Genomic DNA, 27,442 nt, shown 5'->3' with positions numbered 1-27,442 from the left:
TGGGGCAGCCCCGGCCCTGCAGCGGCCGCATCCTGCTCCCATCTTCCTGCTGGGGCAGGAACCGCGATGAGAGCTCCAGCAGGGCTGCAGGGGCTGATCCAGCCCTGGGGGAGATCCACAGGGGTGAAGAATCAGCTCCTTTCCCATTTTCCATTGCTCTCACTGCTGCCCTGGCAGTGAGAGCCTCCATGCTCCCAATAGGCCACACGTGCTGCTGCTGTGTGAATCCTACAAACACAAGCATTAAATCTGGGGCTCATCTCAGAAACGCTGACGGGGATGCAGGTGCCCCTTACAGCTTCCCGAGTCCTGCTGACACCAGCACTGCCCAGTCCCAGAGGTTCACATCTCAACTCCCAGTCAAGCTGATTGTACCAGTGCAAATAGGCCAATGCCCAGTTACTATGATTTGCATGAAGAGAGACCATAGTCTTTGAGTGCAAAGATCTGCATGGGCACAGGCACCCCAGGCAGATGTGCTGAATCCCACCCTGCAGGGATCCCACAAGCAGGCAGAGCAGCAGCAAACAGCCTGGCCATACCCATTACCCCATGCATCAGCCTCTTGCCAGTGCTGGATAGCTTCAGTCTGACCCTTGTATCCCTGCAAGAGGAGATCCAAGCTCTGCAGAGACCCCATTCCCCTTCATTACCTCCCAATTTGCAGCACCATAAACCACCCTGAGCTCATGGCAGAGACCCCTCCAGCCCCTCAGTGCAGCCAGAGCACTGGAGAGCCCTGTGCTCTGACACCTCCCCCAGCCAGGCTGCTGTCTGCAGAAACACTGTGACACCAAAGCCTTCCTCCTCCGCTGGTGCTGGACAAGCTGCCATGGTTAGCTCAAGGTAGGAGGCAAAGCAAGGAAGACGAACCCAGCAGTGTGTCTCGGAGGGGTGAAGGCAGTTTGGGGGCAGCAGTGCCTACCACGCACACTAAGAAGAAACAGTTTATATCTTTATTATGTGTACACCCATTATAATTCCACGGAACGCCCACTCAATACTTGTTACCCGCTGTGTATGGTAATCGGGGTAGATAAAACTGGGCTGCAGGCAGGGTGAATTTTGAGGAGTGGTCTCTGGAGGTCATAGATGGTCGTTTGGGGAGAAATACCCCCACTCATTGTATCCTCTGATGGAAACGCATTAGTTAAGGACATCGGGATGTGTGTTTAGTCCTGCCAATTAACAACACGTTCTCACTTGGTCTAATTTACAACCCCGAGAGGCCCCCCCAGTTGTTTTCTTCTGCAGCCATTTACCAGTTTCTCCGTCCAAGTCCATGTGCAGTGAAACACCGATGCAATTCGGTACCAACCGAAACCGGATTTAACCCAGTATCACCGCACTGCGCCGGGCACCGGATCAGCACTTCACCTTCCTCATGTGACCGCCACTCCACATGACTCCCGGATAGGGGGCGGGCCGCGGTGCGACGCGCTCCCCCGTGATTGGCGGGAAGGCGGCGGCGCCGCGGGGCGATTGGCTGTCGGGATAGCGCGTCACCGCGGTGGCGGCGGCGGTGGCGGCGATGGCGGCGGTGCGGCGGGCGCTGCGCTGGGCGCTGCTGTCAGCCGCGGCCGTGGCGGCGGTGCTGGCGCTGGACAACGGGCTGGCGCGGACGCCGCCGATGGGCTGGCTGCACTGGGAGCGCTTCCTCTGCGGCACCGACTGCGGCACCGACCCGCACCGCTGCGTCAGGTACCGCCGGCCGGGTGCCCCCCGGGAGCGCCGGTACCCGCACCGGGGGGTCAGGGCAGGGGGCAGCGGCACAGTGCGGTGCTCTGCGGGCTTAGCCCGGTGTGTTCCCTCACTCCTCCGCAGTTCCACCCTGCCCCTTGGGGAGTCATAGAATGGTTTGGGTTGGAAGGGACCTTAAGATCACCCGGTTCCAAACCCGTGCCATGGATTTGTGGTATCGATGCTTGACGTGTGGCTGCCACGTTCTCTGCTTTCGTTCCCCGTGCCCAGCGAGCGGCTCTTTGTGGAGATGGCCGATGTGATGGTTGCTGAGGGCTGGAGGGACGCGGGCTATGAGTTCATCTGCATTGATGACTGCTGGATGGCCCCGACGCGGGATGAGCACGGCAGGCTCCAGGCTGACCCAAAGCGGTTCCCCAGCGGGATCCGCAAGCTGGCTGACTACGTGAGTGCCACCCGTCACGGTGCCCGCAGTGATGGCAGGCAGGGACCTGACCTGCAGCCGTGCTGGGAGCAGGGGAGGAGAGGGAAGGCGGGATGGGGAATGGCTGTGTAGCTGCTGAGGTAAACCCCTGCCTGACAGGGTGGGGTTTGCTTCACTCCCTCCTGCCTTACAACTGCACCATCCCCAATTCTCTTTCTGTCTGCAAGCGCAGGTACACTCCAAGGGTCTCAAGCTGGGAATCTACAGCGATGTTGGGAACAAGACATGTGCTGGCTTCCCTGGCAGCTACAACCACTATGACCTGGATGCCCAAACTTTTGCCTCCTGGGGCGTGGACCTGTTGAAGTTTGACGGCTGCAACTCTGACACGCTGGAGCTGCTGGCAGAAGGTAGGCACGGGCTCAAGGCTGCAGTGCACCACAGGGTGGGAATGTTCTGCAGGCAGCAGCAATTCCAGGCCCAGGGTGGGCTTCAGGGAGTTGCTTTTCCCTGAGTATACTCATTTGAGGAATATGCTTAAAGAAGCAGGTATGAGACTTTGTTCCAAGGTAGTGAGTGTTGCTGGCGCTAGTGTTTTTTACCTGCTTGCCCTCCTGGGGGCTCTCTCTGCAGAATGCTGCCTCAGCTCTAAGCACAGCAAAGGCTTTGACCTTCTGTGGTGCTCTTACTGGAAAGCTCAGAATGTTCCACACACTTAACCCTTAATCCTTTGCTGAGGCCGTGCCAGTGCAGAACAGCTTGAAGCAAGAGCAGCATGTGTCAGCCATAAAGAGGGCAGTTACCAGGGCTTTTAACAGGAGAGAAAAAAAGAAAGGGAATTCTGGCATTAAGCTCCTGATGGAGTTTTGATTTTAAAGCCCGGCAGTGCGAATCCTAGTGCAGAAGTTATTTGCACATGGGCTGGCAAGTCAGCAGCTGAAAGCTCCATAGCTCAGTGCTGAGGGGGCTTGGTACAGACTTCCTGCAAGCACAGGCAAATCCAGTGCCACAGGAGCAGGTTTGTGGGAAGCGTGGTGCGACTTGGAACATGGTTTTCTTCCGACCGCGCTCTCACTGCTGTCACAGTCAGCACCATGGTGCTTGGCAGCAGGAATCCTGCACGCTCTGCCTGGCAGGGAGAACCTGCCCAATTAACAATCCCATAGGAAGCAGTTAGTGGGGCATATGCCAGCTGCTGCAGCCAGGAGCACAGCTCAGCAGCATGACAGCTGAGCTCAAAGCATTTGTTGGATCAGATGTAACCAAGGTACAATCCAGTTGTATTGAAGCAGTTCCAGGGGAGAGAGCAAACTTTTCATTCCCTCCGTTCTGATTAAAAAGGACTTAACAGGGCTGTCTGGGGACAAAGACAGGAAAAAGGAGTGGTTTTGCATTCCTGCTCAGTCCATATGGTACAAGTGCCTCATAAGAACATACTCCGGCAAGATTAACCCAGTGCAGCTGTACCCAGCAGTTTGACAGATACCTACTTGTATTTCCCAGGTATCTATAGAGTTAAAAAAAGCCTTACAGCAAAACCCCAGCCTCTTCTCATGGCTGGATGTACAGAGATCAACAGTCTCAGAGCAATAAGCCTGCCCGTGACCTGTAGCAAAGCTGTGAAGGAGCTCACCTGTCCTTGGAAGGCTGCAGACTATAAGCTCCCCTGTCTCCCCTGGGGTGTTCCTGCTGCAATGTGTTCAGCCTTGATTTAGCAAGAGTTGGACTGAAACCTGAACCTGTAATGTTAGATTAAGTTCCTCTGTTTGACCGAGGAGATTGTGTAACCTCTGTCTGTCCTCTTCCTTTAGGTTACAGACGCATGTCTCTGGCCCTGAACAGGACTGGAAGGAGCATTGTGTATTCCTGTGAGTGGCCTTTCTATCTGAGGCCCATGAAGCAGGTAAGGAATGTTTTTCAAGGCTTATCCTGGAAGAAATTAACCATTAAGAGTGCAGAACAGCCTCCTGAGAAACTTGTTGCCCATCTGACAGAGAACAAGACTGTAAAGTGTAGGAAAACCATGTTTTCCTCTAGAGCCCTGAAGGATACCTGAGGCAAGTCATTACTCTGCTGAATTCAGTAGGATCCTGCAGCATGAAGGCACAGCCCAGTTGGAGCATGCCAGAGAGCACAGCAACATCCATCTGCTTTGTCTCCAAGGAGCCAAACACAAAAACACTGGTAGTGCAGACACAGCTAGCAGATAGTTTGGTGTTATTCCTTCTGGACAGAGTGGATGGAATAAGTGTAAGGACTCAGCCATACCATCACCTCTGGGGACCAGGAAAGAGACTTTAGGAAAGCTTATTCAACAGGAATTTTCCACACTGTTTACCAACAGATTTCTGCCACCCAGGATCCATGAGAGACTCTCCACCCATAGCTGGCTTCCCCTGTGCCACCATGACAGGATGGTGCCATTCCCTCCTAATTAATGCATTAGTCACCAAAGGGTGTAAACCCAAGAAGTGACCGTAATTACGGGGATGTCACAGTTTAATCCCACTGGCCTCATCATACCTTCAGTGAAAGAGTGCTCAAAGGAATTTTCTAACAGACCTGGATGGCCACAACTGTTCTCCCAAGAGAGGCAATAGTGTTGCCTGGAGCATGGCAGCCTGGAATTAGTGGGCATAAGGCATCCTAGGGAACCAACTAGATCATCCAGATGGTTGCTGATGTGTTATCATAGTTCTTCCCCAAATTATCCCTCATCCGGTCTAGCCTTGTGTATGGTCTTGTACAGTCAGGCTCTGTGGCTAATCACACTCATTGTTTTGGCAGCCCAATTACACAGAGATCAAACAGTACTGCAATCACTGGAGGAACTTTTTTGACGTCTATGATTCCTGGAGCAGCATCAAGAGTATCTTGGACTGGACAGCACTTCACCAGGACAGCATTGTGAAGATAGCTGGGCCAGGGGGCTGGAACGATCCTGACATGGCAAGTAGAGCAACACCCACCTCAGGTGTAAGCTGAGAGGGATGGGAAGGGAGAAACATTGAGGTGAAGGGCTGACAGGGCTCCAGGATCAGGAGCTTGATGAGAGCACCCCTGGCTGGAAAGGGAAACAGAACTACAGCTACAGATAGCACCAAGGAAGTGCTGTCTATGTCATGCAGCCTCAGCAAGCAGTGTGGCAGTGGGAAGGTCTCTGAAGTGCTCATCTCCCACTAGAGGGAATCCCCTGCATTGTAAGGAAGGAGTAGCTGCATCCAAAAGCAGATTCTGAAATGCTGCCTAGCAAGTTGAGGATCCTTCTTTCCTTGTACCAGTGGTTCATCCTGAATTGCCCCAGTACCTGTGCCGTGCCTTGCCTTTCCCAACCTGCTTCTGGCACTCAAGCTATCAAACCAGTTCCCAAACAGGGGTCCCACCCTCAGCATCCGGCCATTTACCAGTGCTTGTGTTGGTGGCCCAGTTTCTCCTAGACAAGCAGTGTTACCAGGTGCTTTTGTGTTCTTGTCACAGCTGGTGATTGGAAACTTTGGGCTGAGCTGGGACCAGGCAGTGACTCAAATGGCCATGTGGGCTATCATGGCAGCTCCCCTCTTCATGTCCAACGACCTGCGGCACATTAGTCCTGAGGCCAAGTGGCTGCTCCAGAACAAAGAGGTGATCGCCATCAACCAGGATCCGCTGGGCAAGCAGGGATACCAGATCACCAAGGTACAGCAGGAAGCCACTCTCCTCATAAAGGGGATACATTGGGTTATAGGGGAGTGCTAGGATTTGGGAACAGGAGCCAAGTGAGCCCACTCATTCCTGAAGCCTTCTTATTCAGGCATGAAGAGCATCAGTTCTGCCTCCCCTGACACGTTTATTTTCTCCTTTGCAGGACAAGAACTTTGAGCTGTGGGAGCGGCCCCTGTCTGGCCGAGCCTATGCTGTGGCAGTGCTGAACCAGCAGGAGATTGGGGGACCCCGAAACTTCACCTTCCCCCTCACCTTCCTTGGCAATGGGCTGGCCTGCAACCCAGCGTGCTCCGTGTGGCAGGTCCTGCCAGCCAGCAGGGACTGCGGGGTGTACAGCTGGGTGTCCTCCCTGAGCGTGGAGGTCAACCCGACAGGCACTGTGCTGCTCAAAGTAGTGGCACTATAGGAGGCACAAAAACAATCTCTTTGTAAGCGTCAGGCTCTTTCTAAACTTCTTGTCAAAAGAAGTGGGGTGGGTGCCTTTGTTCTCTCCTCAGGCATTTGCTACTCAAGTGCTTCTATGTGGACTTTAAACCTTCAGCCTAAGGTGACAAATACGTATTGCTCCATTACCAGGAGGTAACAGAGAAAGGGGTGCTGCTTCTCTTGTTTACCCTTTCCCTGGCATCTCACCCACTTAACTCTTTCCCTAAGGAACTTTAAGGACTGTGGCAGGGCAGCAACTGGTCATATCCACTGCCACTACAAAGGAAATGCAGAGGACACATGCAGCATCTTACAGCTCCTTGAGCATTTCAGGGACAACAGGGAAACACCCTGGCTGCCTTGCTCTTGCTTTGCCAGGCTGGAGCACACAGCCCAGGAACAAGAAACCCAACACTCCCTTCAGAGCTTGGACGTCTACCTTCTGACCACTCAGGGACTGGCCTAAATCACTGCACTTCTTAGCAACTGCTTTCTTAACAGCTGCCTGCTTAGTATGCATGTGTGTAAGTATGTCTTGGGACTCAGCTGTTGGAGGTTTCTCCTTACCCCAGGAGTCTTTCCTTCACCAGTGATGGGACACTTCCCTTTACATGACAAGTCCTTCATAATACAATTGAGATCCTGTCATGTGAGCTGCCTCCAAGAAGTACCTGTGTGCTTGCTTTCCACTGCTGCAGTAACCTTTAGGTTCAATAACACAGGTCCCTCAGACAGGAAATGGATAATCACTTACGCAACCATCATGTGTATGTTCTCTTCTGACTACTGCACAATCAGGGTATACTGATTTGTTCTTACTTCTGTGATTAAGCACTTTGATTAAAATATCCCTTTAAAAGGCCAAGCTTTTTCTTAGTTCCACTATACAGGGGTGCAGCTCAGTATCTGAAATTAAACCAGGTTTTAGATGACAGCACAGTTGTTCCAGTCACTAGGTTCTTGTAGGATTTGTAAGGATTTACTACAAAGAACACTCAGTAAAGCTGACACAGTGCAGCCATACAGTCCCTGTTGCAGGCAGAGGTAACACTGAGAAGCCACTGGTGCAAAATCCATCAGAACCTCAGGCTCTACACACATTCTAAAACAGCTCTTGGGGAAGACAGGAGATTCCAGCCATTGGCAGGGCTTTTGGATAACACCTGTTCACTTACTAAGCAGCTCTGCAAGCAATACCTTCCTGCTGGGATGATGTAGTTGCGAGTCCAATCTCACCACCAAGAGAAAATACAAAACCAGATCACTTCCAAATACTTTAATATGGTCCATAACAACAAGCAGGTTAGAACTGGATCACCTGGCCCTGTAAGAATGAAGAGATGGAGTAAGTTCATTCACCACTGAATGCTGTCACCCTCATCCACCCCATGGTACACAAACCTACCTTTCTCTTCTTGTCTCCTCCCAGCTCAAAGTGCTTGCACCTCTTAATTGCCAGCATCCTCTTGGACCTGCAGTTGGGCTCCACACACTCCAGCCTCAGCACAATCTTCTTTGTAGTCTTAGCCTGGGACGAGAGGAGCAGAGTGTATCAATGCACAACATGTCCACAAGCAAACAAAGTGCTGCTGTCAGGAAAAGCATGCTATCTGCACTCCTGTAGATTCAGCAGCTTGTTCTCACAGTGCAGATAAAAAGACTACCAACAGAGTTAGGCTCCCTCCATTAAAAACCAGGCAGAACCATAAGGACCAGTACAGGAATACTGGACTGGTACCTTCACGATGAAGAACACTGGCTCAGTGGGGCAGGGCTGGCTCCTGCAGAGCTCAGGCACACCCCAAGGCCATGCCAGTGAACACACTGGAAACACACACTTTACAGTGTGGGAGAACAGACCGACAGCACTCGGGGAATTCAGCAGAATCCCGGGCAGAGATACATCTGGAAGCAGCACCAACCTTCCTCAGAAAGCAAATGTGCCCAGTGCAGACCCGCAGCTACTGACAAGTTGGATGAAACCCACACATACAGAGGGAAGAACCCAAAGCTGCCATAGCAGCTGCACAGAGCTGTAATCACCAGTTACCAGCTTCGCCCAATCACCCATATCACACTGACTAGAAAGAAACAGGAATGGGGATGGCAGGGTATAGCAGCAGAGTGCCAGACTATGAGCAGCACAGCTGCTCTGTGTACCTCTTGCAGCAGCATTTTCTGCAAGGTCTCCCTACTTCCTGACAGAAAATCAACTTGGGGAATTGCTGTCTCATTTTCTTCTTGCTAGAAGACTTCCTGAACATCTCCAGCACAACACCAGACTTTCCAGCAATGAGCCAAGCAGCTTAGTAAGTAACTGAACAGTTAAAACAAAAACTATAGCAAATCAGCCATTGGGTTCTGCTGCCCTGCTGCAAATACCACAGCTCTTGGGCCCCTACAACTCCCTGGCAGGAGGTACATAGAGGCACAGAAGGAAATCAGGCAAGACCACAGCTCCAAGTATCCACACACTGCAAAGGACAGAGAATGACAGCAGCAGGTCCCTGCAGCTCATCTGTAACAGAACACATTGCTGCTCTGAAACTCTTGGGGAAGGCTTAACACAGCAGCTCTCTTGTACTGGCTCAATGATAGGGATTTCCCTAGAGCCAGAAGACTGCAAGAAAACCGTGTTGTGTCCCGCGGTGCCCCACGACATGCACATGCTTTGCTTCTACCATACCCTTGCACTGACAGCACCATCACTGCGCAGAGCCTCACAAACCCGGCAGAGTTTCAATGAGAAACTACTGCCACTCCAAGACCACAAGGAGAGCAAGCAGCAGTCTCCCTTTCCCCTAGCTGTACTGGCAAGCAATGAAGAAAACACTCCTTTCATTAAAAGCATCACTCCCAGTAAGACCTTGCTCCCCTCCAGCATCAAGGCTCCCTGCACAACCTGCTGTGCGAACACATGCTACATCGTCACTCCTGAAAACAACAGCAGCAGGGATTACGTGGATGGGCAATTTACACTCCCCGGACACCACTACCCACAGAGCTGCCATAACATGGCTTGAGCACAGGACCAGCACAAGGCTGCAGCATCCCTCTTCAACTGGTATGTGGATTACCATGAACGCTTCAGGTCCTCCTTCCAGAAGCAGCACTCACCTTCTTGCGGAAAATGGGCTTAGTCTGCCCCCCGTAGCCGCTCTGCTTCCTATCGTAGCGTCTTTTCCCTACGGGCAGAAATGGTTCTTTAGGCAACGACTCGAGACACTGCACAAAGCACAGCTGCCGCTCGCCAACCCTTAGCAGAACTCGGTCTGCAGCGGCACCCCAGACCAGAAGCAATACCCTCCTCTCCCACAGCCGTCACCCCGGCGTGGGACGTGGCCACCCGGGTCCCACACAACCTCCCTCAAGCCGTGCCCCCAGGCCTACCCTGGGCGTAGAGCGAGTCCTTCCCCTTCTTGTACTGGGTGACTTTGTGCGGCTGGTGCTTGCCGCACTTCTTGCAGTAGGTCCGGCGGGTTTTCGGGACGTTCACCTGCAGGGGACGGGGGAACGGCTCAGGGCGTGCAGCGCAGCCACCGACGCACCTCAGCCCGGCCGCCCTTCCCCTGCCCTCGGTTAGGCCCTGCGCCCTCACCCCGGACCTACGACCTCTCCCCGCCGCCCTAACCCGCCCTAACCGCTGGCCGAGCACCCCCCGCAGCGGCGGGCGCCTCGGGCGGCCGGAGGGAGCCGCCTCCGGGGCGGATGGCAGCGGATAGAACCGGGCCCGCTGCGGCCGGCACTCACCATCTTGCCGGCTGCAGCCCGAAGAGGAGGAGCAGCCGGGAAGCGGAAGCGGATGGGAGTAGTGAACTACGGAGAGGAGGAGCGCAGGGAGCGCGAGTGGCGCCGCCTTGCGGCGGGAGGAGAGCGGGGCAGGGGGACTGAGGGTGCGAGGTGCGGCGGAGTTGGGGTGCGGAGGGTGGCCGGGGGGGTGCGGAGGGTTGCGGGTCCATGGGGGTGACCCTGTGCGATGCACTCAGTGCGGCACGTGGAGGGGGGCACATGGAGCTGCCCTGCAGCGCGGCCCCGTGCCATGTGGGTGCCCCTCGTCCCCTCGATGCGCAGCACCCGCAGCCCCGGCCGGCCCAGGAGGAAACACAGCTGCTGCTTTGAGTCAGAGAGCAGGGAAAGGGGAACTGAAAGGGTGGGGTTGGTCGGGCCCGTCCTTCCTCCCTGTGCCACCGACCCCGCTGCGTGTCCCTGCCGCCACAGCCACCCCGACCGGCCCCGTCGGGCCACCCCGGGCGGGCGCGGGCAGCGGGCACGGCGGGACCCCTGCGGGCCGGAGCGGCGGCGGGAGGGCCGGGTGAGTGCGGAGGGGACCCGGGGCTTCGCGTGAGGTGTGGGGACAGCGCTGGAACACGAGGGTGGCGGTGCCCTGCTGCCAGTGCGGGGAGGAGGGAGCCGTGCGGTGCCTGCTTGTGGCCTCGCACCTCTGTCCTGGGCACCGGCCGCATGCTGGCAAGCAGCGGGTGAGCTGGGAAGGCTCAGCCTTGTCCCACAGCCTGGACGGGTGCTCTGGGGCTGCAGTGGAGCATGGGATCAGGGTGGTGTGTGTGCTATGGACACCAACGGTGCTCCAGAGCATGGGATCACGGTGGTGTGTGTGCTATGGACCCCACTGGTGCTGCAGAGCATGGGATCACGGTGGTGTGTGTGCTATGGACCCCACTGGTGCTGCAGAGCATGGGATCACGGTGGTGTGTGTGCTATGGACCCCACTGGTGCTCCAGAGCATGGGATCACGGTGGTGTGTGTGCTATGGACACCAGTGGTGCTGCAGAGCAGGGGATCAGGGTGGTGTGTGTGCTATGGACACCAGTGGTGCTGCAGAGCAGGGGATCAGGGTGGTGTGTGTGCTATGGACCCCAGTGGGGCTCCAGAGCATGGGATCAGGGTGGTGTGTGTGCTATGGACACCAACGGTGCTCCAGAGCATGGAATCAGGGTGAGGGATGAGTGCCAGGGACCCAGCGGTGCAGCAGAGCAGGGGGTCGTGGTGCTGGCAGTGCCTTTGAGCACTCTTTGCCCGTGCATTTTGCAGTAGATGCTGCTGCTGGAGCGCAGCTCTGGCTTTGTTCCCGAGCCTGTCCTGCGCAGGAGATTCCTTCCTCTTCATTGTTGTCACCCTCCAGGCTGCACCTCACGCACGGGGGCTGTGGCGTTTGTCGTTCGCAGACACGCTGTCACCCTTCCCACTTGCTCTGGGTATGCCAGCCCCCATCAAAGAGTGGTGGCCAAGCACTCCTTAGCAGGACGTGTGCAGGGGCCATGGTGGGGCACAGCACCTGCAGTGTGTGCCGGGCCTGGCGGTGGGGTCAGAGCACGCTTGGCTGGGGTGTGACAGCGGCAGGAAGTCACACGCGCTGGGGACAAACACAGGACATGCTTCCAGCCACCCACTTGCCACCTCTGCTTTGTCACAGCGCAGCAGCAGTGGCTGCAGGGTGAGTCCCAAAGGGAACCCACCACCCCCAGGGACAGGCATGGACAGAGCAGCACGGGTGGCAGAGCCAGGGACAGGGAGGCTGTGCCATGCTGGGGCAGAAGAGCCCTGAGATACCCATGTCAGCACTGCCCCAGAGGACACGGGATGTGTCCCATCTGCCTGGCACTGCTGGTGCTGACCCTGCTCTGTGAATCAAGGCAAAGCTTCTGGAGACCCAGCACTGCAGATGGGATGGGATGGAGCCCAAAGGCTGCTCTGCTCAGCCCCTGTGGCTGTGTCGGGGGGATGCATGATGGCAGCCACATTTTATAGCTAGGGAAACTGAGGCATGGGGCTACAGGGGGATGCTGGGGTCACTCTGGGCTTGCCCACCACCTTGCTAGTAGCAACCCCAGCCACTTGCCCTGTGCTCAGCAGGGACCCCAGTTCCCTTCTCCCCAGGCTTGAATCTGCCAGTGGAGGCTGCTGAGTTTTATAAAGAACTCTCAACAACTCATTGCTTAAGGGGGTTTTGCTTTATTTTGTTTTTTAAACCACCCAGACAAGCAGAAAAGGCCCATGAGGGCCACAAGGGTAGGGAAAGGGGATGCTAGGAGCAGGAACCCTGCTTGTTCACGGTCTTTCTGGCTATAGCCACTGCAGCGAGGCAGGATTGCAGGATCTGCGCTGGAAGGGTCTGGGCATCACCAGTGCATGGGGGAACACCCCTGCTCCTGCCCCCCAGGCTGGGCATGCCCCAGAGAGTGGCACAGCTATGGGGACCAGGTCCTGGCATATTTGGTCCCAACCTGGTGCCTCTCGTGGCCGAGCCAATGCCTCCTGTGTGAGGGGAAGGGACGTGCTGCCTGGCTGGGTAGCAGGGAGTTCAACCCCTGGCTCCAGCTCTCCTCTGAGCCTGCCCTAGAGAAGATGAGGGCAGCGGGGAGGGAAACTGCTTCTCCTGGGATACCCTCTAAAGCTGTGTTTGTAGGAGCAAACAGGAAGAAGGTGGAGGTGAAGCAGGAGCAAGGCATGTAGATGGGCAGGGCAGGAGACATGGATGTGGGCTCCAGGTCACAGTTCAGCAGTGGCCCCGTGTAGCTCATGAACTCCCTGATACATCCAGTCTGGAATGAAGCATTGGTTACAGCCCTCAGAGAAGCCCAGAGCTCTGTGGGGTGTTGGAACCATCTGGATGCCACAGTGCAGCATGAAAGGGTACAGGATGCTCCAAGAGATGGGCCAAGGGCAGAGTTCCAGCCGCCCTGGAGGCAGGGCAGCAGTGGAATGCAGTGCTCTGAATTGAGCCCTTTTCTGCCTGGCCCATCTCTGGAGAGGCTCAAGGGAAGAGCTTTGCTGAGGAGGGCTGGGGAAGGATCAAACCCCTCTGGTTGCTGGCTGGAGGCATCCCTTCAAGCCTGGAGGAGGAGGAATGTTGAGCATCATCCTTGCTCTCCTGCAGGCTCCATGCACACAGAGGGGAAGGATGCCTTTAGGCCTACTCTGTGCTCTCAGCAGCTATTTGAGGCCAGGACCTACCCACAAGTTTCAGGGACTGGTCTCTCCACAGAGGCAGTTCAGCACGTCCCTGCACAAAGTGCCTGCGCTGCGGCAGGAGGAAGCAGCCCACACAAACACACACACATGATGCTGGAGGGGAGGAGGGAGCCCTTTGGGTGTTGCTGCTCAGGCTCTGCGCTCCTCCCTCTCTATCTATGTCTGTCTGTCCATCAGCACACCCGGGGGGCCCCTCCAGCATCCGTCAGAAGCCAAAGCCATCCGGGTGGTGGCTTGGTCCACAGCCTGGCATTGGAGAGGGGACAGGAGAGGGAGAGGTCCCATCACAGCCACCCCACACTGACCTGCCCGCACACCTCTGCAGCTGAATCCCTGCTGTGGTGGTCCCAGCACCTCCAGGCTGCCCCTTGGTCAGTGGAGGCAGTGCACCAAGTGAGGTCCAGCAGCGAGCACTGTGCTGGTGTTGTGCTGCCCACAGCCACGCAGCAAGCACAGCACAGAGGAGGCCGGCGGGGCCGACATGGCCAGTGTCATCCTGGAGAGCATCTTCTTGAAGCGCTCACAGCAGAAGAAGAAGACATCTCCCCTCAACTTCAAGAAGCGCCTGTTCCTGCTGACAGAGAGCAAGCTGTCCTACTATGAGTACGACTTTGAACGGGGGGTGAGTCGGTGGCCACAGGGCTCACCAGTTGTCCCTTTGCCAGCCCAAGGGGTGGTTGGACAGGGACAGTGGTTGGCTTGAGCCTCCCTTGACGATCACTCAAACCAAGCCTGTGTCTTGCAGCGCCGGGGCAGCAAGAAGGGCTCAGTGGACATTGAGAAGATCACCTGTGTGGAGACAGTGGTGCCTGAGCACAACCCTCCCCCTGAGCGGCAGGTCCCGGTGAGGAGGGGCCCCGCTTGTGTCCCCTCGCTGGGGAAGTAGGGAGAGGGACCCTGCTCTGGGGTGGTGGGAATGGGGGGACAGCCCTACTTGGCATGGGGGGCTCTGCACCCATAGCCCATACCAGGGGTCTGGCTTGATGCAGGGCAGGGGGATGCCAAAGGCTTTGGGTCCCATGGGAGATGCCAGCAGCCGAGCAGCAGGATGCCAGCATGTCTCTGCCTCTCTCTTCCAGAGAAAAGGAGAGGATTCCACAAACATGGAGCAGATCTCCATCATCGAACGGTTCCCTTACCCCTTCCAGGTGAGTCCCCACTGCACCCTTTGTGCGTCCACTGACTGCAGAGGAGGACCAGAGGGGGACTTGGTGCCAAACCCAGCATCACTGCCCCCATGTCAGGCATCACTCACCCATCTGGGGACACCCTGCTGCAGTCAGTGCTGCATGGGGCAGGCAGGTGAGCGCTGTGAGCCTCGGGTTGGGTAATTCTATTTAAGGGGGCTGCTTAGATGCAAACCAGCTTCTGAGCTCTGTTGTGCCTCTTTCGGCCCCACGGCCCATGCTGGAGGGATGCTGTCTGCCGGGTGCCCACTCAGCTCCCAGCCCAGCTGCCTGCCCCTTCTGGACACACTGAAAGTCAGAGAAGGAAGTGGAAAGTCTCAGGGGAAGGGGCTTATTTAGAACTTCTCTGTCACGGTCCCGTGAGCAGCATGAAGGCCAGCACACACAGCACAGCCTGTGCTCTGCCATAAGCCTCGGCTCCCCCCATCCTCCCTGGAGACCCCCAGTGGGTGCTGAGCTGTGTGCTCCTGCAGGTGGTCTATGACGAAGGGCCCCTCTACGTCTTCTCCCCAACGGAGGAGCTGCGCAGACGCTGGATCCATCAGTTGAAGAGCGGTGAGTTTGGGGGCTCTGCGGCCCCCCCCAAGCAAACACAAGCCATGAGCTGTGCGTGTGGTGTGACCCAGAGCACCAGGCTTCCGGGGTTTGTTATCTCGTGGTTCCACCGTCCCATGGCTGCAGAAGAGTGATCAGAAACTTCTCCCGTGACCAGAGCACTCATAAGACCCTGCCCCACATCCACTCCTTAACACCCCTGAGTTGCTCCTGCCTGGGGATGTGGACACTCGCCTCTATCACCCTCTGACTTCTGCCCCACCATAGCCACCACAGCTGAGGCTTCTTGCCCTCTCGCAAGCCTGCTCCAAATGAGCTCAAGCAGGCTCAGAAGTTATTGAGGGCTAAAGGAAATAGCAGATGTGGCCACACAGCTGCACTGGCCTGGAACACGAGGGTAGAGCCCCCAGTGCTTTGGGAACAAAAGCCTGTGGGAAGCCAGGGAGCATCTCTCCCAGCCCACCCCAAGCTTTGCTGAGCTAACACTTTGCGGCATGAGGTGCTACCTGCTTGAGCTGAGCATTGCAGCAGCACTGCTGGGGTGCTTAAAGCTGGTCAGGATCTCCCAGCACACTGCAGAGAGCTCTCTGCTCCCTGAATGCAGTGATCAGCCCTGTTAAATCATTTCAGCCTCTGCTGCGCTGCTGATACACAGCCACACGTGGCCCCGCTGAGGGTTCACCTCAACTCACTGCTCACGGTTGGGTGCTGGAGCTGCCTGTGTGTGCCTCTTGGTGCGTGTGCATCTCTGTGGCTTTGTGCTGGTGGGTGATTGATAGCTGCTTGAATTGACACAGGGAAGTTTGCCCGCGCCAGGCGGAAGCAGCGCAGGCTGATAACGGGGAAGTCTGTTACTTCACGAGAGCCCTGCAGCTCTTCCCCAGCTGGCAGCAGCTCTCTCCCACTTCCCTGCTGCAGCAGGGGGCTGCTGGGGCAGCTGAAGCCAGTGGGAAATCCACAGGGAAAAGGGCAGAGGAAATGCTGGTCTTTTGGTGCCGGGATGCCCTCATCCCTGCAGAGGTGCTGTAGGCCAGCACCACACTCTCATGGTGTTCTGGCACATCCAATTGTCCCTCTAGCTTGGTGAGAAGCACAAGGAAGCTGGTTGTCTCCTAGCAAAGGAGCAGTATCCCAGCAAGGGAAATGCCTGAGCAGGCAGGGATGGTGGCAGTGCCCTGCTATCCCCATGGACAAGCCAGGCACAGCACTGGCCTCCCTCCCCACTTCTGAAGATCAAGGGATCAAAAGAGCCACAAACCTCAACAGCCTGGGGGATGCTGGACATTTTGGCTGCAGGAGCAATGAGCTGAGGTGAACCCTCATGTGTCCGTGTATCAGCAGCACAGCAGAGGGTGGAATGATTTAACAGGGCTGATCATCTGCACTGAGAGAGCAGAGAGCTCTCTGCAGCGTGCCGGGGACACAGCACTCATCCCTTCTCTGCCACAGTGATCCGGTACAACAGCGACCTGGTACAGAAGTATCACCCCTGCTTCTGGATAGACGGCCAGTACCTGTGCTGCTCCCAGACAGCCAAGAATGCCATGGGCTGCCAGATCCTGGAGAGCAGGAATGGCAGTAAGACACTGGGCACCCTCCCCTCACCCTGTCCCCAGGCCGCAGCATCTTTCCTCACCTTAAGTCCCTTTTCTGTTCGGAAGGTTTAAAAGTTGGGCGGTCGCATCGCAAGACAAAGAAGCCTCTTCCCCCCACGCCTGAGGAGGACCAGGTAGGGGCCAACAGCAGCATGTGGGTTTGCTCCGAGGTGTTTAAGGAGCAGACTAACTGGGAAAAGCCAACACGTTCGATGGCATTGCTCAGAGATGTACAGGCCAGAGCACTGCTCTGGAGAAGGGGTGTCAGGGTGGTACCCTGAGGGAGAAGGAGCTTGAATCAAAAGCTTGGAGGAAAGTCAAGTGATTTCACCCCTGAGGTTCCCCAGGGGGAGCTGGGAAGACGGAGAAGCCCCAGGATAGGGTGGAGGAGTCACAGGTTAAGCCAAAATGTAGAGAGGAAACTCTTATAGTTTGTGAGGATGGGTCTCTGAGGTGGAAATGTTGCAATGAAAAGTGCTGGGGCAGGGGGGGGTTGGTCTCCTGGTGGAGATACATGGGGGAGCTGAGGCAATCACTGCAGTGACTGGCCTGAGCCCACTGCCCAGCAGGCCTGGGGAGGGTCTCTCCTGGGCACTGTGTGTCTGCCAGCCTCACCCTGTCCCATGCTCTCCCTTGCTCTGCGAAGATGAAGCCGCTGCCTCCCGAGCCAGCCCCCAGCACAGCGGGCGAGATGAAGAAGGTGGTGGCCCTCTACAACTACCTGCCCATGAACGCGCAGGACCTGCAGCTGCAGAAGGGCGAGGAGTACCTCATCCTGGAGGAAAGCCACCTGCCCTGGTGGAAGGCCCGTGACAAGAACGGGTAAGAGCTCCCACTGCCCACTGCAGTGGCCTCTCGCGGTGCCATGGCACTGGTGGCAAACACGTCTCTTCAGCATCCTGGGGGTTAGGACGGTCAGCAGGCTGCCATGTGGGGTGGCACATAAGGACAGTGCAGGAGACTGAAGCAGGCTGTGGCAGCGTGAACCCAAATGGGTTTGCACCAAGGTTTTTTAGCCCATTTCTACACAGCATTCTGGGGCAGGAACCTGCTTTCCCCTTGGCCTCCTCCATCAGTGTGTGACCGGCCGCTTTTCTTCTGCAGGAGGGAAGGATACATCCCCAGCAACTATGTCACTGAAACCAGCAATTCCCTGGAGATCTTTGAGTGAGTAGAGGGCACAGGGATGGTGCAAGCTGCACATGGTCAGAGATTTTTACATGCAGTTCTGTTAAACACACATAGCCTGTGAGCCCAGCTGGGTCAGTCTCCCTCTTCCCTACCCTTCGAGAGCCTCCAGTCATCCCTGTCTTGGGCCATGCTCTGGCCAGGCTGAGGACAGCAGTGGCTGTGGTGCTCTCCCTGACACGTGTCCCTGTTCCAGGTGGTACTCAAAGAACATCACCCGGAGCCAAGCAGAGCAACTGCTCAAACAGGAGGTAAGTTTGAGTTGGGAAACTCCTGGGAGGGGAGCATGACCACTACAGCCCAGGAACCATCTGTACCCCAGCATGACCTCTTCAGGGTATGTCCCCTCAGGCAGGGACTGGAAGTAGGACTCCGCTCACTTTATGTCTTGCCTGTTACATTACACCACCCCATAACCACTCTGTCGCTATCCCTTTTCAGGGTAAGGAAGGAGGCTTCATTGTCCGAGACTCCACCAGCAAGACAGGGAAGTACACTGTGTCCGTCTATGCCAAGTCCTCTGTGTAAGTGGATCCGAGAACAGCTTGTTCTTACCTCAGAGGCACCCCTCACCCTTTGCCTGCCCTCCCCACGCTGCTGACCCCTCATACTGTCTCTCCAGAGACCCCCAAGGCATGATCCGCCACTATGTTGTGTGCTGCACCCCCCAGAATCAGTATTACTTGGCAGAAAAGCACGTGTTCAACACCATCCCGGAGCTCATCACCTACCACCAACACAACTCTGCCGGTCAGTGTGGGGGACACAGTGGGGCCAGCAGTGCTTTTACTGACACAACAGTATCCCCACCTTCCCGCACTGAAGGCAGGGGGGTTGTGTTCCCTGCTGGGTAAGTGTGGCGTGGCAGTCTTACCTTCTTGTGTCTCAGGGCTCATATCCAGACTGAAGTACCCTGTGTCTCAACACCAGAGAAGTGCTCCTTCCACAGCAGGCCTCGGCTATGGTAAGATGGCCTCACGCTTCCCTGGTTGCAGCACTGACTTCCTGAGGCTGGGATCCTGCCTGTCCCATGGCACAAGGGCTCACAGCCTTCCCAGGAATCACTTCCCAACACTCACTGGCCCTCTGGTGACAGTTCTGACCAAGAGATGCCATAAACTGCTTTGCTCCCCATCCCTTGGAGGAACAAGTCTCAGATTTCATGGATTTTTGGGATGCTTTTTCAGGCAGCAAAGGCTTGTGAGCTCTTCTTGGGCTTGCTAGATCAGGGAGGCCACCTGCACCCACATTATGCTTGTTCTCTCTATCCTAGGGTCGTGGGAGATTGACCCAAAGGATCTGACCTTCCTGAAGGAACTGGGGACAGGGCAGTTTGGTGTGGTGAAGTACGGGAAGTGGAGAGGCCAGTACAACGTTGCTATCAAGATGATCAGGGAGGGCTCCATGTCAGAGGACGAGTTCATCGATGAAGCCAAAGTCATGATGTAAGTGGTAAGCAGCCTGCAGGTCAGTGCTGGACCTGCCTTGCCAGAATGGCTGCGCCTCTGGGTGGTGTGGATGCAAAATGCATCCAAGGACCTACTGCCTTTGTCCCGATTCCCTGGTGAGCTTTTCCACCATCACCTGGGCCAGGAGCACCTTCCCTTCCCACACTTTTTATCCACGGGTGCTGCTTTTGCTGCTTGGCCTTCTAGATGCTCAGAACTGCCCTTGTCCCCAACACAGGAACCTGTCTCATGAGAAGCTCGTGCAGCTCTATGGGGTCTGCACCAAGCAGCATCCCATCTTCATCATCACCGAGTACATGGCCAACGGCTGCCTCCTGAACTTCCTGAAGGAACCTCGGCGGCGGTTCCAGCCTGCCGAGCTGCTGGAGATGTGCAAGGATGTCTGTGAAGCTATGGAGTACCTGGAATCCAAGCAGTTCCTGCACCGGGACCTGGTAGGCCTGGGGCTGAAGGACACCTCTCCAACTGAGCAACAGCCACAGCATGGCCTGGACAGACAGGGTCCAGCTCATCATGATGAGGAGAGGCAGCTCTGCAGCACATCCCTCTAAGCTTTCCCTGCCCACCTGAGCATGGGCAGGATGCTCTAAGTCACTGCAGTGAGTTAGCAGTGATTGCAGAAAGGGCAGGACTGGATAGTTTTCCAGCAGATGGGAAATCAATCTGTGGCTAGGGCAGGGTTTGTGTTAGGCAGCATCGCTGGCTCTGACATGAAAGGGACCTCTTAACCCCCATCAAAAGCTGAGCCTGCCGTTTGTCAGCCCTGGTCTGGCATTGCTAACTTGCAGTGCTGCTGGGTGCTGTATCTGATCTCCTCCTGGTGCTGCTTTGTTCAAAGTCCCACCAGAGAAGTTGCCCCTCTGCAGATGAGCAGGACGCTGGAGGCAGGAGCAGGTAGGAGTGACTGCCTCCATCTCTCCACCCACAGGCTGCTCGCAACTGCTTGGTGAATGAGCAAGGAATTGTGAAAGTATCGGATTTTGGCCTTTCCAGGTCTGGTGGATGTGTCTGTGTCACCTTCCTGTCTCAGTCCTGCAGCTCCTCCTTCAGTCTCTTCTACATCTTGGTCCTTCAGCTCTGTTTTTCCTTTGTCTTCCCCTGTCTTTCCGCTTCATCTATCTGCCTCAACCTTCCACTTCTCCTTTCCACCATCCCTTTCTTACTTCCCCTGTCCCTTATCCCCCTCTCTTTGCTGCTTCTTTCTCCCACCTCTAGTCTCCTGGAGGCAACTTTCTCGACACATCCCCCTTTTTGTGGCTATGCTTTTGTGTCACCCTGTTTCTGCCTGTTGAAACCCGTGTGGAGGCCAACCTGTCGTCACTCTGAGAGCTGCCAGTTCCTTTTGGCCTGTAGTAGTAACCTGTGGAGTGCAAGGCAGGCACCCTGATCTCTTTGCCTTCTGCAGGTACGTTCTAGATGACGAGTATATGAGCTCCATGGGTTCAAAGTTCCCAGTGCGGTGGTCTCCCCCTGAAGTGCTCCTGTACAGCAAGTTCAGCAGCAAGTCTGATGTCTGGGCTTTTGGTAAGGGCCTGAATGACTCGGAGATCGGGAGCAGCTTCAGCCACAGCTGCTTCCATGCCATGAACCGTGCCCGCCATTCCCTGTGCCAGGCGTTCTGATGTGGGAAGTTTACTCCCTGGGGAAGATGCCTTACGAGAGGTTCAACAACAGCGAGACAACGGAGCACGTCATCCAGGGGCTGCGCCTCTACCGCCCGCAGCAGGCTTCGGAGCGGGTCTACACCATCATGTACAGCTGCTGGCACGAGGTAAGCGGCCCCCAGCCCGGTGCCCACCGAGGGGTGCCGGGACCGGCTCCGCAGCTCTCCCCTCTCCCTGCAGAAGCCGGAGGAGCGTCCCACGTTCTCAGCGCTGCTGGCCAGCATCCTGGACATCCCGGACGAGGAGCCCTGACCGCGGGCTGGTACCACGGGGCCGCTGCAGCGGGACACGGCACCCGAGGGGCCCTCACGGCCGCCCCTCGCCAAGCCCCGGACCGAAGCGTGGTCCGCGGGCCCGGGACCGCTCAATAAACCGTTCCGAACGATGGCTCCGCGCTGATACCGCCCAGCCGGCAGGAGGCGCTCGGCGCGGCGCGGGAGGCGCGGAAGGGGCGGGAGCGGCGCACGCGCGGTGGCGGCGGCGTGGCGCGGCACGTGAAGGTCGCGGCGCGGCGGGACCCGGCGGTACCGGTAGGACCGGTACCGGGATGGACGCGTCCGCCGCAGGGCTGGGCGCTGCCGACCCGCAGCTGCAGCGCTTCATCGAGGTGGAGACGCAGAAGCAGCGGTTCCAGCAGCTGGTGCACCAGATGACCGAGCTCTGCTGGGTACGGGCGGCCCGGTTCCGGTCACCGCCGCGGCGGGTGGTGGTGGTGGTGGTGGTGGTGGGGCGGGTGAACCCTTGTCCCCAGGGGGAGAAGGGAGACGGGGACTATGGGAGCACTGTGATCCCCGGGGGTGCGGAGGGCTCGTGGGGAAGGGGAGGACGGGACGGGGAGAGCCCCGGTCGGGGGGCCTGGATGGGCTGGAGGAGGGCCCCGAGGTGGGGTGGGGTTTGTGTACGTCCGGGACCGACGGGTCCCCCGCTGTGTGCAGGAGAAGTGCATGGACAAGCCGGGCCCGAAGCTGGACAGCCGGGCCGAGACGTGCTTCGTGAACTGCGTGGAGCGTTTCATCGACACGAGCCAGTTCATCCTGAACCGTCTGGAGCAGACGCAGAAGTCCAAGTCGGCCTTCTCGGAGAGCCTGTCCGACTGAGCGGGACCCGTGCCCCGGGGGACACCGGCCACCCCCCGCCGGCTCCTGGTCACCGCTGCCCGCATGAGCCGGCGGCAGCAGCTCTGGGGGTTAGGATTTAATTCAATGCCAGGCTCGGGGAAGTTGCAGCCAGATGAGAGCCCACGGCAGAGGCACAGTCGCTGCTCCCCGGGGCAATGTGCTGCTCCTGGCTCCGCGGGCCAGCAGCCGGCTTTGTGCTGGGACTCCAGGGCTCCCGGTGCTCCGCGGGGAGCGTTTGGAAGGCACCCATTCGGCTGAATAGAGGGGTGGTGATGCTCACGTTTGGGGGTGCTCCCAGTGCTGATGTGAAGGTCAGCTCTGTGTGAGGCCAGCGTGTGAGCGCTGCCTTAATGGTGCTGCACAAAACAGACCCTCCTGGGTAGACACAAGCCCTGTAGGTGTCATCGCTGCTCAATCTGGGAGAGGTACCCTTAGTGAGAAGAGCTTGCTGGGCACAGTGATCATCCCAGGCAGTATCACTACTGGGGACTACTTTCCACAGGTCAATCATTCATGTGGCCAAAGCGACAGGTTTTCACACTGCAGCACAACTCTGTCAGTACTGACTCGCTCCATTAACTGCTTTCCCCTGGTCAACGTAATAAATATTAACTGGGTCAATTTCTAACATGAGATTCTCCTTTGTTCAGGTAGATGGCCACTGAGGACTGAAAATCTGGCCCTGCCACTCCCCCTCCTTCCCAGTGATCCTGCTTATTGTGCAATTAGTAGGGAGGGGCTGTAATTATCTTTTGGCTGGAAGGTCTGTTCTGAATTGGGACCTGTTGCTCAATTAATTTGATCCCATGAATCTGAACTTGTTTCTGGGAGAGGCTGTGGCTTTTCCTCTTCTGCTGCCCTGTAAAGAAGTAGTTTGTTTAGACTAAATGCAGGAAATAAGTAACCACGTACTTTATAACCTCATGCAGCTTTACCTGTGGAGGTGACTGGAGGGAAGCCTGTGGCTGTGTCTTCTTGACCTCTGTCCCCAGGGCACAGAGTAGCTTCTAACTGGAAAAACAGCAAACTCCTCACCTGAGCTCTGGAAAGGCAGCATGGCATTTCAGCAGTGTTTCCATACTGCGTGGCTCTGGGAAGCCTGGAATGACCACTGGCAGTGGCTTGGGGCTCTATACAGGAACCTGATAAAGCAGTTCTGCAAGTGTCCATCTGCCATGGGTGGCTGGACATGGTGTGTGAGTTCCTAACACGGGTGGCTTGGGAACAAATTCAAGATGTGTTCAGCAGAGCTATGCAAATAGAAACCCACGTAAGTGAGGACATGGCTGTCTAGTTATCTTTAAGAAACTTACCTCAATAGCTAAGGACTCTTAGATTGCTCCTGTTCCCAAAGTTGATTCCCTCTCCTGTCCCTATCTTGAGTTTCTCTGGAGCATCGGCATGCTTCTTCCTACCCTGTAACCCCTCAGGCCTTTCAGCATGGCCCAGCTCTCGGTACAAATGGAACATGAGCCACTTGGTAACCGAACAGAACAGTTTTTAATAGAATACAGTCAGCAGGCACTGCATCACCTGCACAGCAGATACTGTATGAAGAGGTTGGTCCCTCTGTAAGAGCCACAGCAGTGGCAGCACCACGGAAGTTTTCCCGTTTTGGCTGTACTCTGTTCTTGGATGTGAATCTGTAAATAAATTCTAGCAGAGTGAGCAAAACAAGTCCTTGAATGAATGCTCTGGGTATGTCATCTTTTCAGGCCAGACACCCATCCTCCCTGCCATCTCGGCACCGGGTTAGATTAGTTTGTAACTGTTAATCGTCTATTCTTTAAAAAGGGCTGTGAGGCCTCCCCACAAGTGTGGTCTCCACACTCAGTAAGGGTTAGCACTGTGTTAGTGCTGCGGGCCTCTGGGCAGCTGAAGCCTCTGTCCTGATGAGGGCAGATGGATTCTTCACGTGCAAGAACAGTGAAGAGGCACCAGATCCCAGGAGCCGGGCAGTTCCCAAGGCTCCTGTCTGTAGCCACAGGAAGCTGCTGTCCCTGTCAGCCTCCTAGCAGTGGCAGCTCCCCCATCTCACACCTGAGGCTGGTGTAGCAGCAGGTGAGGCAGCAGGTTCAACCTTGCAGCAGAGCTGCTCAGTGGTGGGAGCAGAGCTAGCAGTTCAGAGGCTTCCTCACATGCCCTCACCTTCCTCCTCCTCTTCTGTGCTCTGAGAGCCTTTGTCCTCTGAGGGCAGAAGAGGCTGGTGCGGACATGACTGATGTCTGTCTGCACTCCTCCACGAGGCATGTGGGTCTGTCCTGCCCTGCTGGAGGAAGAGGGGCAGGAGGCTGGGGGTGAAGGGCATGTCCCTGAAGGCATGCAGGAGGAAGATGCCAGACACGATGGTGAGAAAGCCACTGATGGTGCCGATGATGTTGTCCAGCACCATGTGTTGCCACTCCTTGAAGAGGATGGCAGAGCACGTCATGACTGCTGTGGTGAACAGCACGTAGTAAATGGGTGTAACCACAGATGTGTTGAAGATGTCCAAGGCTTTGTTCAGGTAGTTGATCTGGATGCTGATGCAGATCACCAGGCACACAAGGAGCACCCAGCCCAGTGGTTCTTTCAGCACTGGCTTCCCAGAAAACAGCTCTTTCAGGGCAATTCCCAAGCCTTTAACGCAGGACACAGAAAGCGAGCCGATGGCGGAGCACACCAAAACATAAACCAGGACGTTGCTCTGTCCGTAACGGGGGCCGGCCACAAAGATAAGCAGAAGGGTGCTCACCACAACACAGACAGCAAATACAATGAATCCTTGGGGAGAGAAGAATTAAAGATCTCAGAGAACAGCAGCACCTGTCACAGCAGTGACAGATGTAACTGAACAGCAAGTAGAGATGGAGGTCTAGGAAGGTGGCAGAAGGCTTGGGAAAGCCCCACCTGAATTCTGTGGGCTGTGGGGGGATAAAGAGGAAAGCACCACATCACAGGAGTACACGGCCCTGCCAGAGCACTTCCTCTAATGAACAGCAGCATCTACCTGTTCCTCTGCTTTGCTCCTCTCCTGTGCTTTCTTCCTCCATTCCCTGTGCTGTTTCTTTCACATTTAAAGTGTGGAGACCCCAATTCTTTCCTACCACAGAAGGCAACCCACAAGCTACCCTAGACACAGGGGAATGTTTCCTCCACTGATGTACAGAATAAGAAACAGCTCACTTACTCTTTAGTTCAGTCCTTCCCAATCTATCCAAGTTGCATCCTACCTTCTACTGTCATTTCCAAGCCTGAATTGATAGGACCCTTTATATGTAAGTACCTGGATCTTTCAGCTTCTCTGCCATTGACTCCAGGCTGGAAACCTCTTCTTCCTGCGGAGCATGGATCACCATCACTGTGGAGCCCAGGATACTCAGGATGCAGCCGATCTTCCCGTGAACATTCAGCTGCTCATTCAGGAAGGCGGAAGACAAAACTGCACTGAAAGATAGTAAAACAAACCCTAAATCAATGAGGCCAAGAGATGGGGTACCTGAGGGAAGAGAGGGAGGAAAGCAGAGCAACTGCTCTCACCACTACGGGGTGGTAGGTGAGGTAAGGGTGTTTCTGAGGCTGCTTACCTAACCAGGACACTCAGAGCACCCAGTGGAGTTACCAGAGTTGCAGGGGCAAAGGCATAGGCAGCAAAATTTGCTGCTTCTCCAACTCCCACTGCAAGAGAAACGCTGTCAGGTGAGCATCAGAGGAGCAATTCGGCACAGTACAGTTTGAGAGCAGTCAGAAGAGAGCCTCTGTTTCCACCTGAGCAGCCCATGTTTCTCTGAGGTTACACTGTGCAACCAGGAAAGCACAGCACCAGCAGGAACAAGCAGAAGCCTGACGCAGGTTCTTCTGCAAAGGCTGTGTGGTTTTGCGTGGTGATCTTTGCTCACATTAGCAGGAGCCACAGGAAAATAGGTCCATAATGTTCTCAAAGCTAACAGGGGTTTTGACCCATGTTTCTAAGTCATGTTCTTGTCCTTCCAGGACAAGTTTTTACAGCTTTGTAAAGAGTAACTCGAGTAAAATTGATTAATAACGTTGAAAAGTGTAAACCAGAGCTGCTGAAACTGCTGTAGCACTAAACCCACAGTGCTGGATGTGCAGTTGTAACTACACTGTCTGGGCAGGCCATGTCAGAAGCACTTAACTCAGACCAGCTCCTCGACTCCTGTTTAAGCAAAGAAACCTGGTAATGCATGAGAATTTAGAATATACAGAGTTATGATTAGATCAGCAGCATCCTCAGATAAAACTCAAGCAATGTTCATAATAGATAAAACACGAAAGCAACTGGAAACCATGATCAATGCACTCGTAAGTGCCCTTGCACAACTTTAGAGCAGGTACTTACTGCAGAGCAGTCCTGCCCACCAAAGCCATTCCTGCAGGTACGCGTGACCTCCTTGTCCTAAGTAAGAAAGAGCAATGAGAAACCTCAGATCATTGCTCTCCACAAGTACCTGAAAGGAGGTTGTAGGGAGGTGCGGGTTTGGTCTCTTCTCCCATGTAACAAGCGACAGGACAAGAGGAAACAGCCTCAAGCTGTGCCAGGGGAGGTTTAGGCTGGACATTAGGAACAATTCCTCCACCGAGAGGGTGATCAGGTATGGAACAGGCTGCCCAGGACAGTGCTGGGGTCTCCGTCCCTGCAAGTGTTCACAGCCCGTGGAGACGAGGCCCTCAGTGCCATGGGTCAGTGGTGGCCTCGGCAGTGCTGGGGTAAAGGTTGGACCTGACGAGCTCAAACGCGTTTTCCAACCTGGCTGGTTCTGTGATTCTATAAGCTACCCAACAGGCTTATCGTGCCAGAACAGCCACAGGGAAGCGAGCAAGTGGGATCAACCTGATCCCCAAGCACAAGGCTGCCTTGTCACACGCTGGCCATGGGCAAGCACCTAAAAGCAAAGATTTTTACCCCGGTTTTGCTTTTGAAAGAGCAGTTCCACGGTCCAGCTCTATGAACGTGCCCGTGTGGCTACGGGCGCTGCCCTGCGGAAGAAGCCTCCCTTTGGAGCAAGCAGCCCCACAGGCAACGAGGAGGCAGCCGAGGCCCAGCGCTGTCCCGGCGGAGGCGCCGCGGCAGTGACAGCGCCGAGGCCGTGAGCCGAAGCCCGGCTCCGCTGCCGGCTCAAGTCCCGGTGCGTTCTGCGCTCCCCGTTGGCCCGCACCCGCCCCTCTCCGCCCGCCGGCCGCGGTACCTGCCCTGGTGCGGCCTTGGCGGCACAGCCGGAGCAGCCCCTTCTTCTTGAGGATGAAGCTGCCGCCGATGAAGGCGCTGGAGGCCAGCGCCAGGCCCAGCCCCACGTAGAACCGGGTCCGCCCGCCCTCGGGGCCCATGGCAGAGCCGCCGCTCGCCCCTTCCGGTGCTCCGGCACAGGCTCCGTTCCGGGGGAGGGCTGTTGCCGGCGCACCGAGCCTGGCTTCCGCCCGGCTGA

The 27,442-nt window shown here is 56.1% G+C and overlaps 5 protein-coding genes across 7 annotated transcripts in view; 3 read left to right on the top strand and 2 right to left on the bottom strand.

Annotated features, from left to right (window-relative positions):
- The first annotated feature begins 1,530 nt into the window (after positions 1-1,530).
- GLA (galactosidase alpha) lies at positions 1,531-6,294 on the top strand. Its single transcript, XM_061445915.1, has 7 exons — positions 1,531-1,701; positions 1,972-2,146; positions 2,358-2,535; positions 3,937-4,028; positions 4,913-5,074; positions 5,603-5,800; positions 5,970-6,294. Exons 1-7 carry the CDS (start codon positions 1,532-1,534, stop codon positions 6,231-6,233), a joined length of 1,239 nt encoding a protein of 412 aa, XP_061301899.1. The 5' UTR covers position 1,531; the 3' UTR covers positions 6,234-6,294.
- A 1,220-nt stretch (positions 6,295-7,514) lies between these two features.
- RPL36A (ribosomal protein L36a) overlaps positions 7,515-27,442 on the bottom strand; it is a 46,454-nt gene continuing 26,526 nt past the window's right edge. Inside the window, exons 1-5 of one of the 2 annotated variants that reach the window (XM_061445911.1) lie at positions 10,004-10,115; positions 9,644-9,749; positions 9,371-9,438; positions 7,659-7,781; positions 7,515-7,577 (exon numbers count right to left, since the gene is read on the bottom strand). In XM_061445911.1, coding sequence (XP_061301895.1) covers positions 7,557-7,577; positions 7,659-7,781; positions 9,371-9,438; positions 9,644-9,749; positions 10,004-10,006 — 321 coding nt within the window. In that variant the 5' untranslated portion in view covers positions 10,007-10,115 and the 3' untranslated portion in view covers positions 7,515-7,556. Of the gene's footprint in view, positions 7,578-7,658; positions 7,782-9,370; positions 9,439-9,643; positions 9,750-10,003; positions 10,116-27,442 lie in introns of those variants that run through there. The other variant, XM_061445912.1, reaches the window with a different exon arrangement.
- BTK (Bruton tyrosine kinase) lies at positions 13,296-21,258 on the top strand. Of its 2 annotated transcripts, none has more exons than XM_061445894.1 (18): positions 13,296-13,865; positions 13,989-14,087; positions 14,323-14,391; positions 14,904-14,985; positions 16,435-16,563; positions 16,647-16,714; positions 17,227-17,402; positions 17,685-17,747; positions 17,965-18,019; positions 18,210-18,292; positions 18,391-18,518; positions 18,658-18,732; positions 19,042-19,213; positions 19,455-19,671; positions 20,166-20,230; positions 20,643-20,761; positions 20,851-21,008; positions 21,082-21,258. In XM_061445894.1, exons 1-18 carry the CDS (start codon positions 13,725-13,727, stop codon positions 21,151-21,153), a joined length of 1,971 nt encoding a protein of 656 aa, XP_061301878.1. In that variant the 5' UTR covers positions 13,296-13,724; the 3' UTR covers positions 21,154-21,258. The 2 variants fall into 2 exon arrangements, with proteins under 2 accessions (XP_061301878.1, XP_061301879.1); XM_061445895.1 differs by having other exon boundaries at positions 13,714-13,846.
- TIMM8A (translocase of inner mitochondrial membrane 8A) lies at positions 21,368-22,647 on the top strand. The gene is made up of 2 exons (XM_061445913.1): positions 21,368-21,568; positions 21,837-22,647. The coding sequence occupies exons 1-2, from the start codon at positions 21,449-21,451 to the stop codon at positions 21,996-21,998; spliced, it is 282 nt and encodes a 93-aa protein (XP_061301897.1). The 5' UTR covers positions 21,368-21,448; the 3' UTR covers positions 21,999-22,647.
- LOC133265411 (magnesium transporter NIPA2-like) lies at positions 23,501-27,422 on the bottom strand. The gene is made up of 5 exons (XM_061445910.1): positions 27,206-27,422; positions 26,359-26,415; positions 25,586-25,676; positions 25,285-25,445; positions 23,501-24,782 (listed from the first exon to the last, which is right to left on the bottom strand). The coding sequence occupies exons 1-5, from the start codon at positions 27,342-27,344 to the stop codon at positions 24,154-24,156; spliced, it is 1,077 nt and encodes a 358-aa protein (XP_061301894.1). The 5' UTR covers positions 27,345-27,422; the 3' UTR covers positions 23,501-24,153.

Source organism: Pezoporus flaviventris, unplaced genomic scaffold (assembly GCF_033815535.1).
Source record: "Pezoporus flaviventris isolate CSIRO_AGI_PZ_B2104156 unplaced genomic scaffold, CSIRO_AGI_Pfla_v1 ptg000005l, whole genome shotgun sequence".
NCBI classification, from domain to species: Eukaryota; Metazoa; Chordata; class Aves; order Psittaciformes; family Psittacidae; genus Pezoporus; species Pezoporus flaviventris.
The sequence above is the reverse complement of the archived record's forward strand: the minus strand, read 5'-3'. Positions and strand labels throughout refer to the sequence as shown.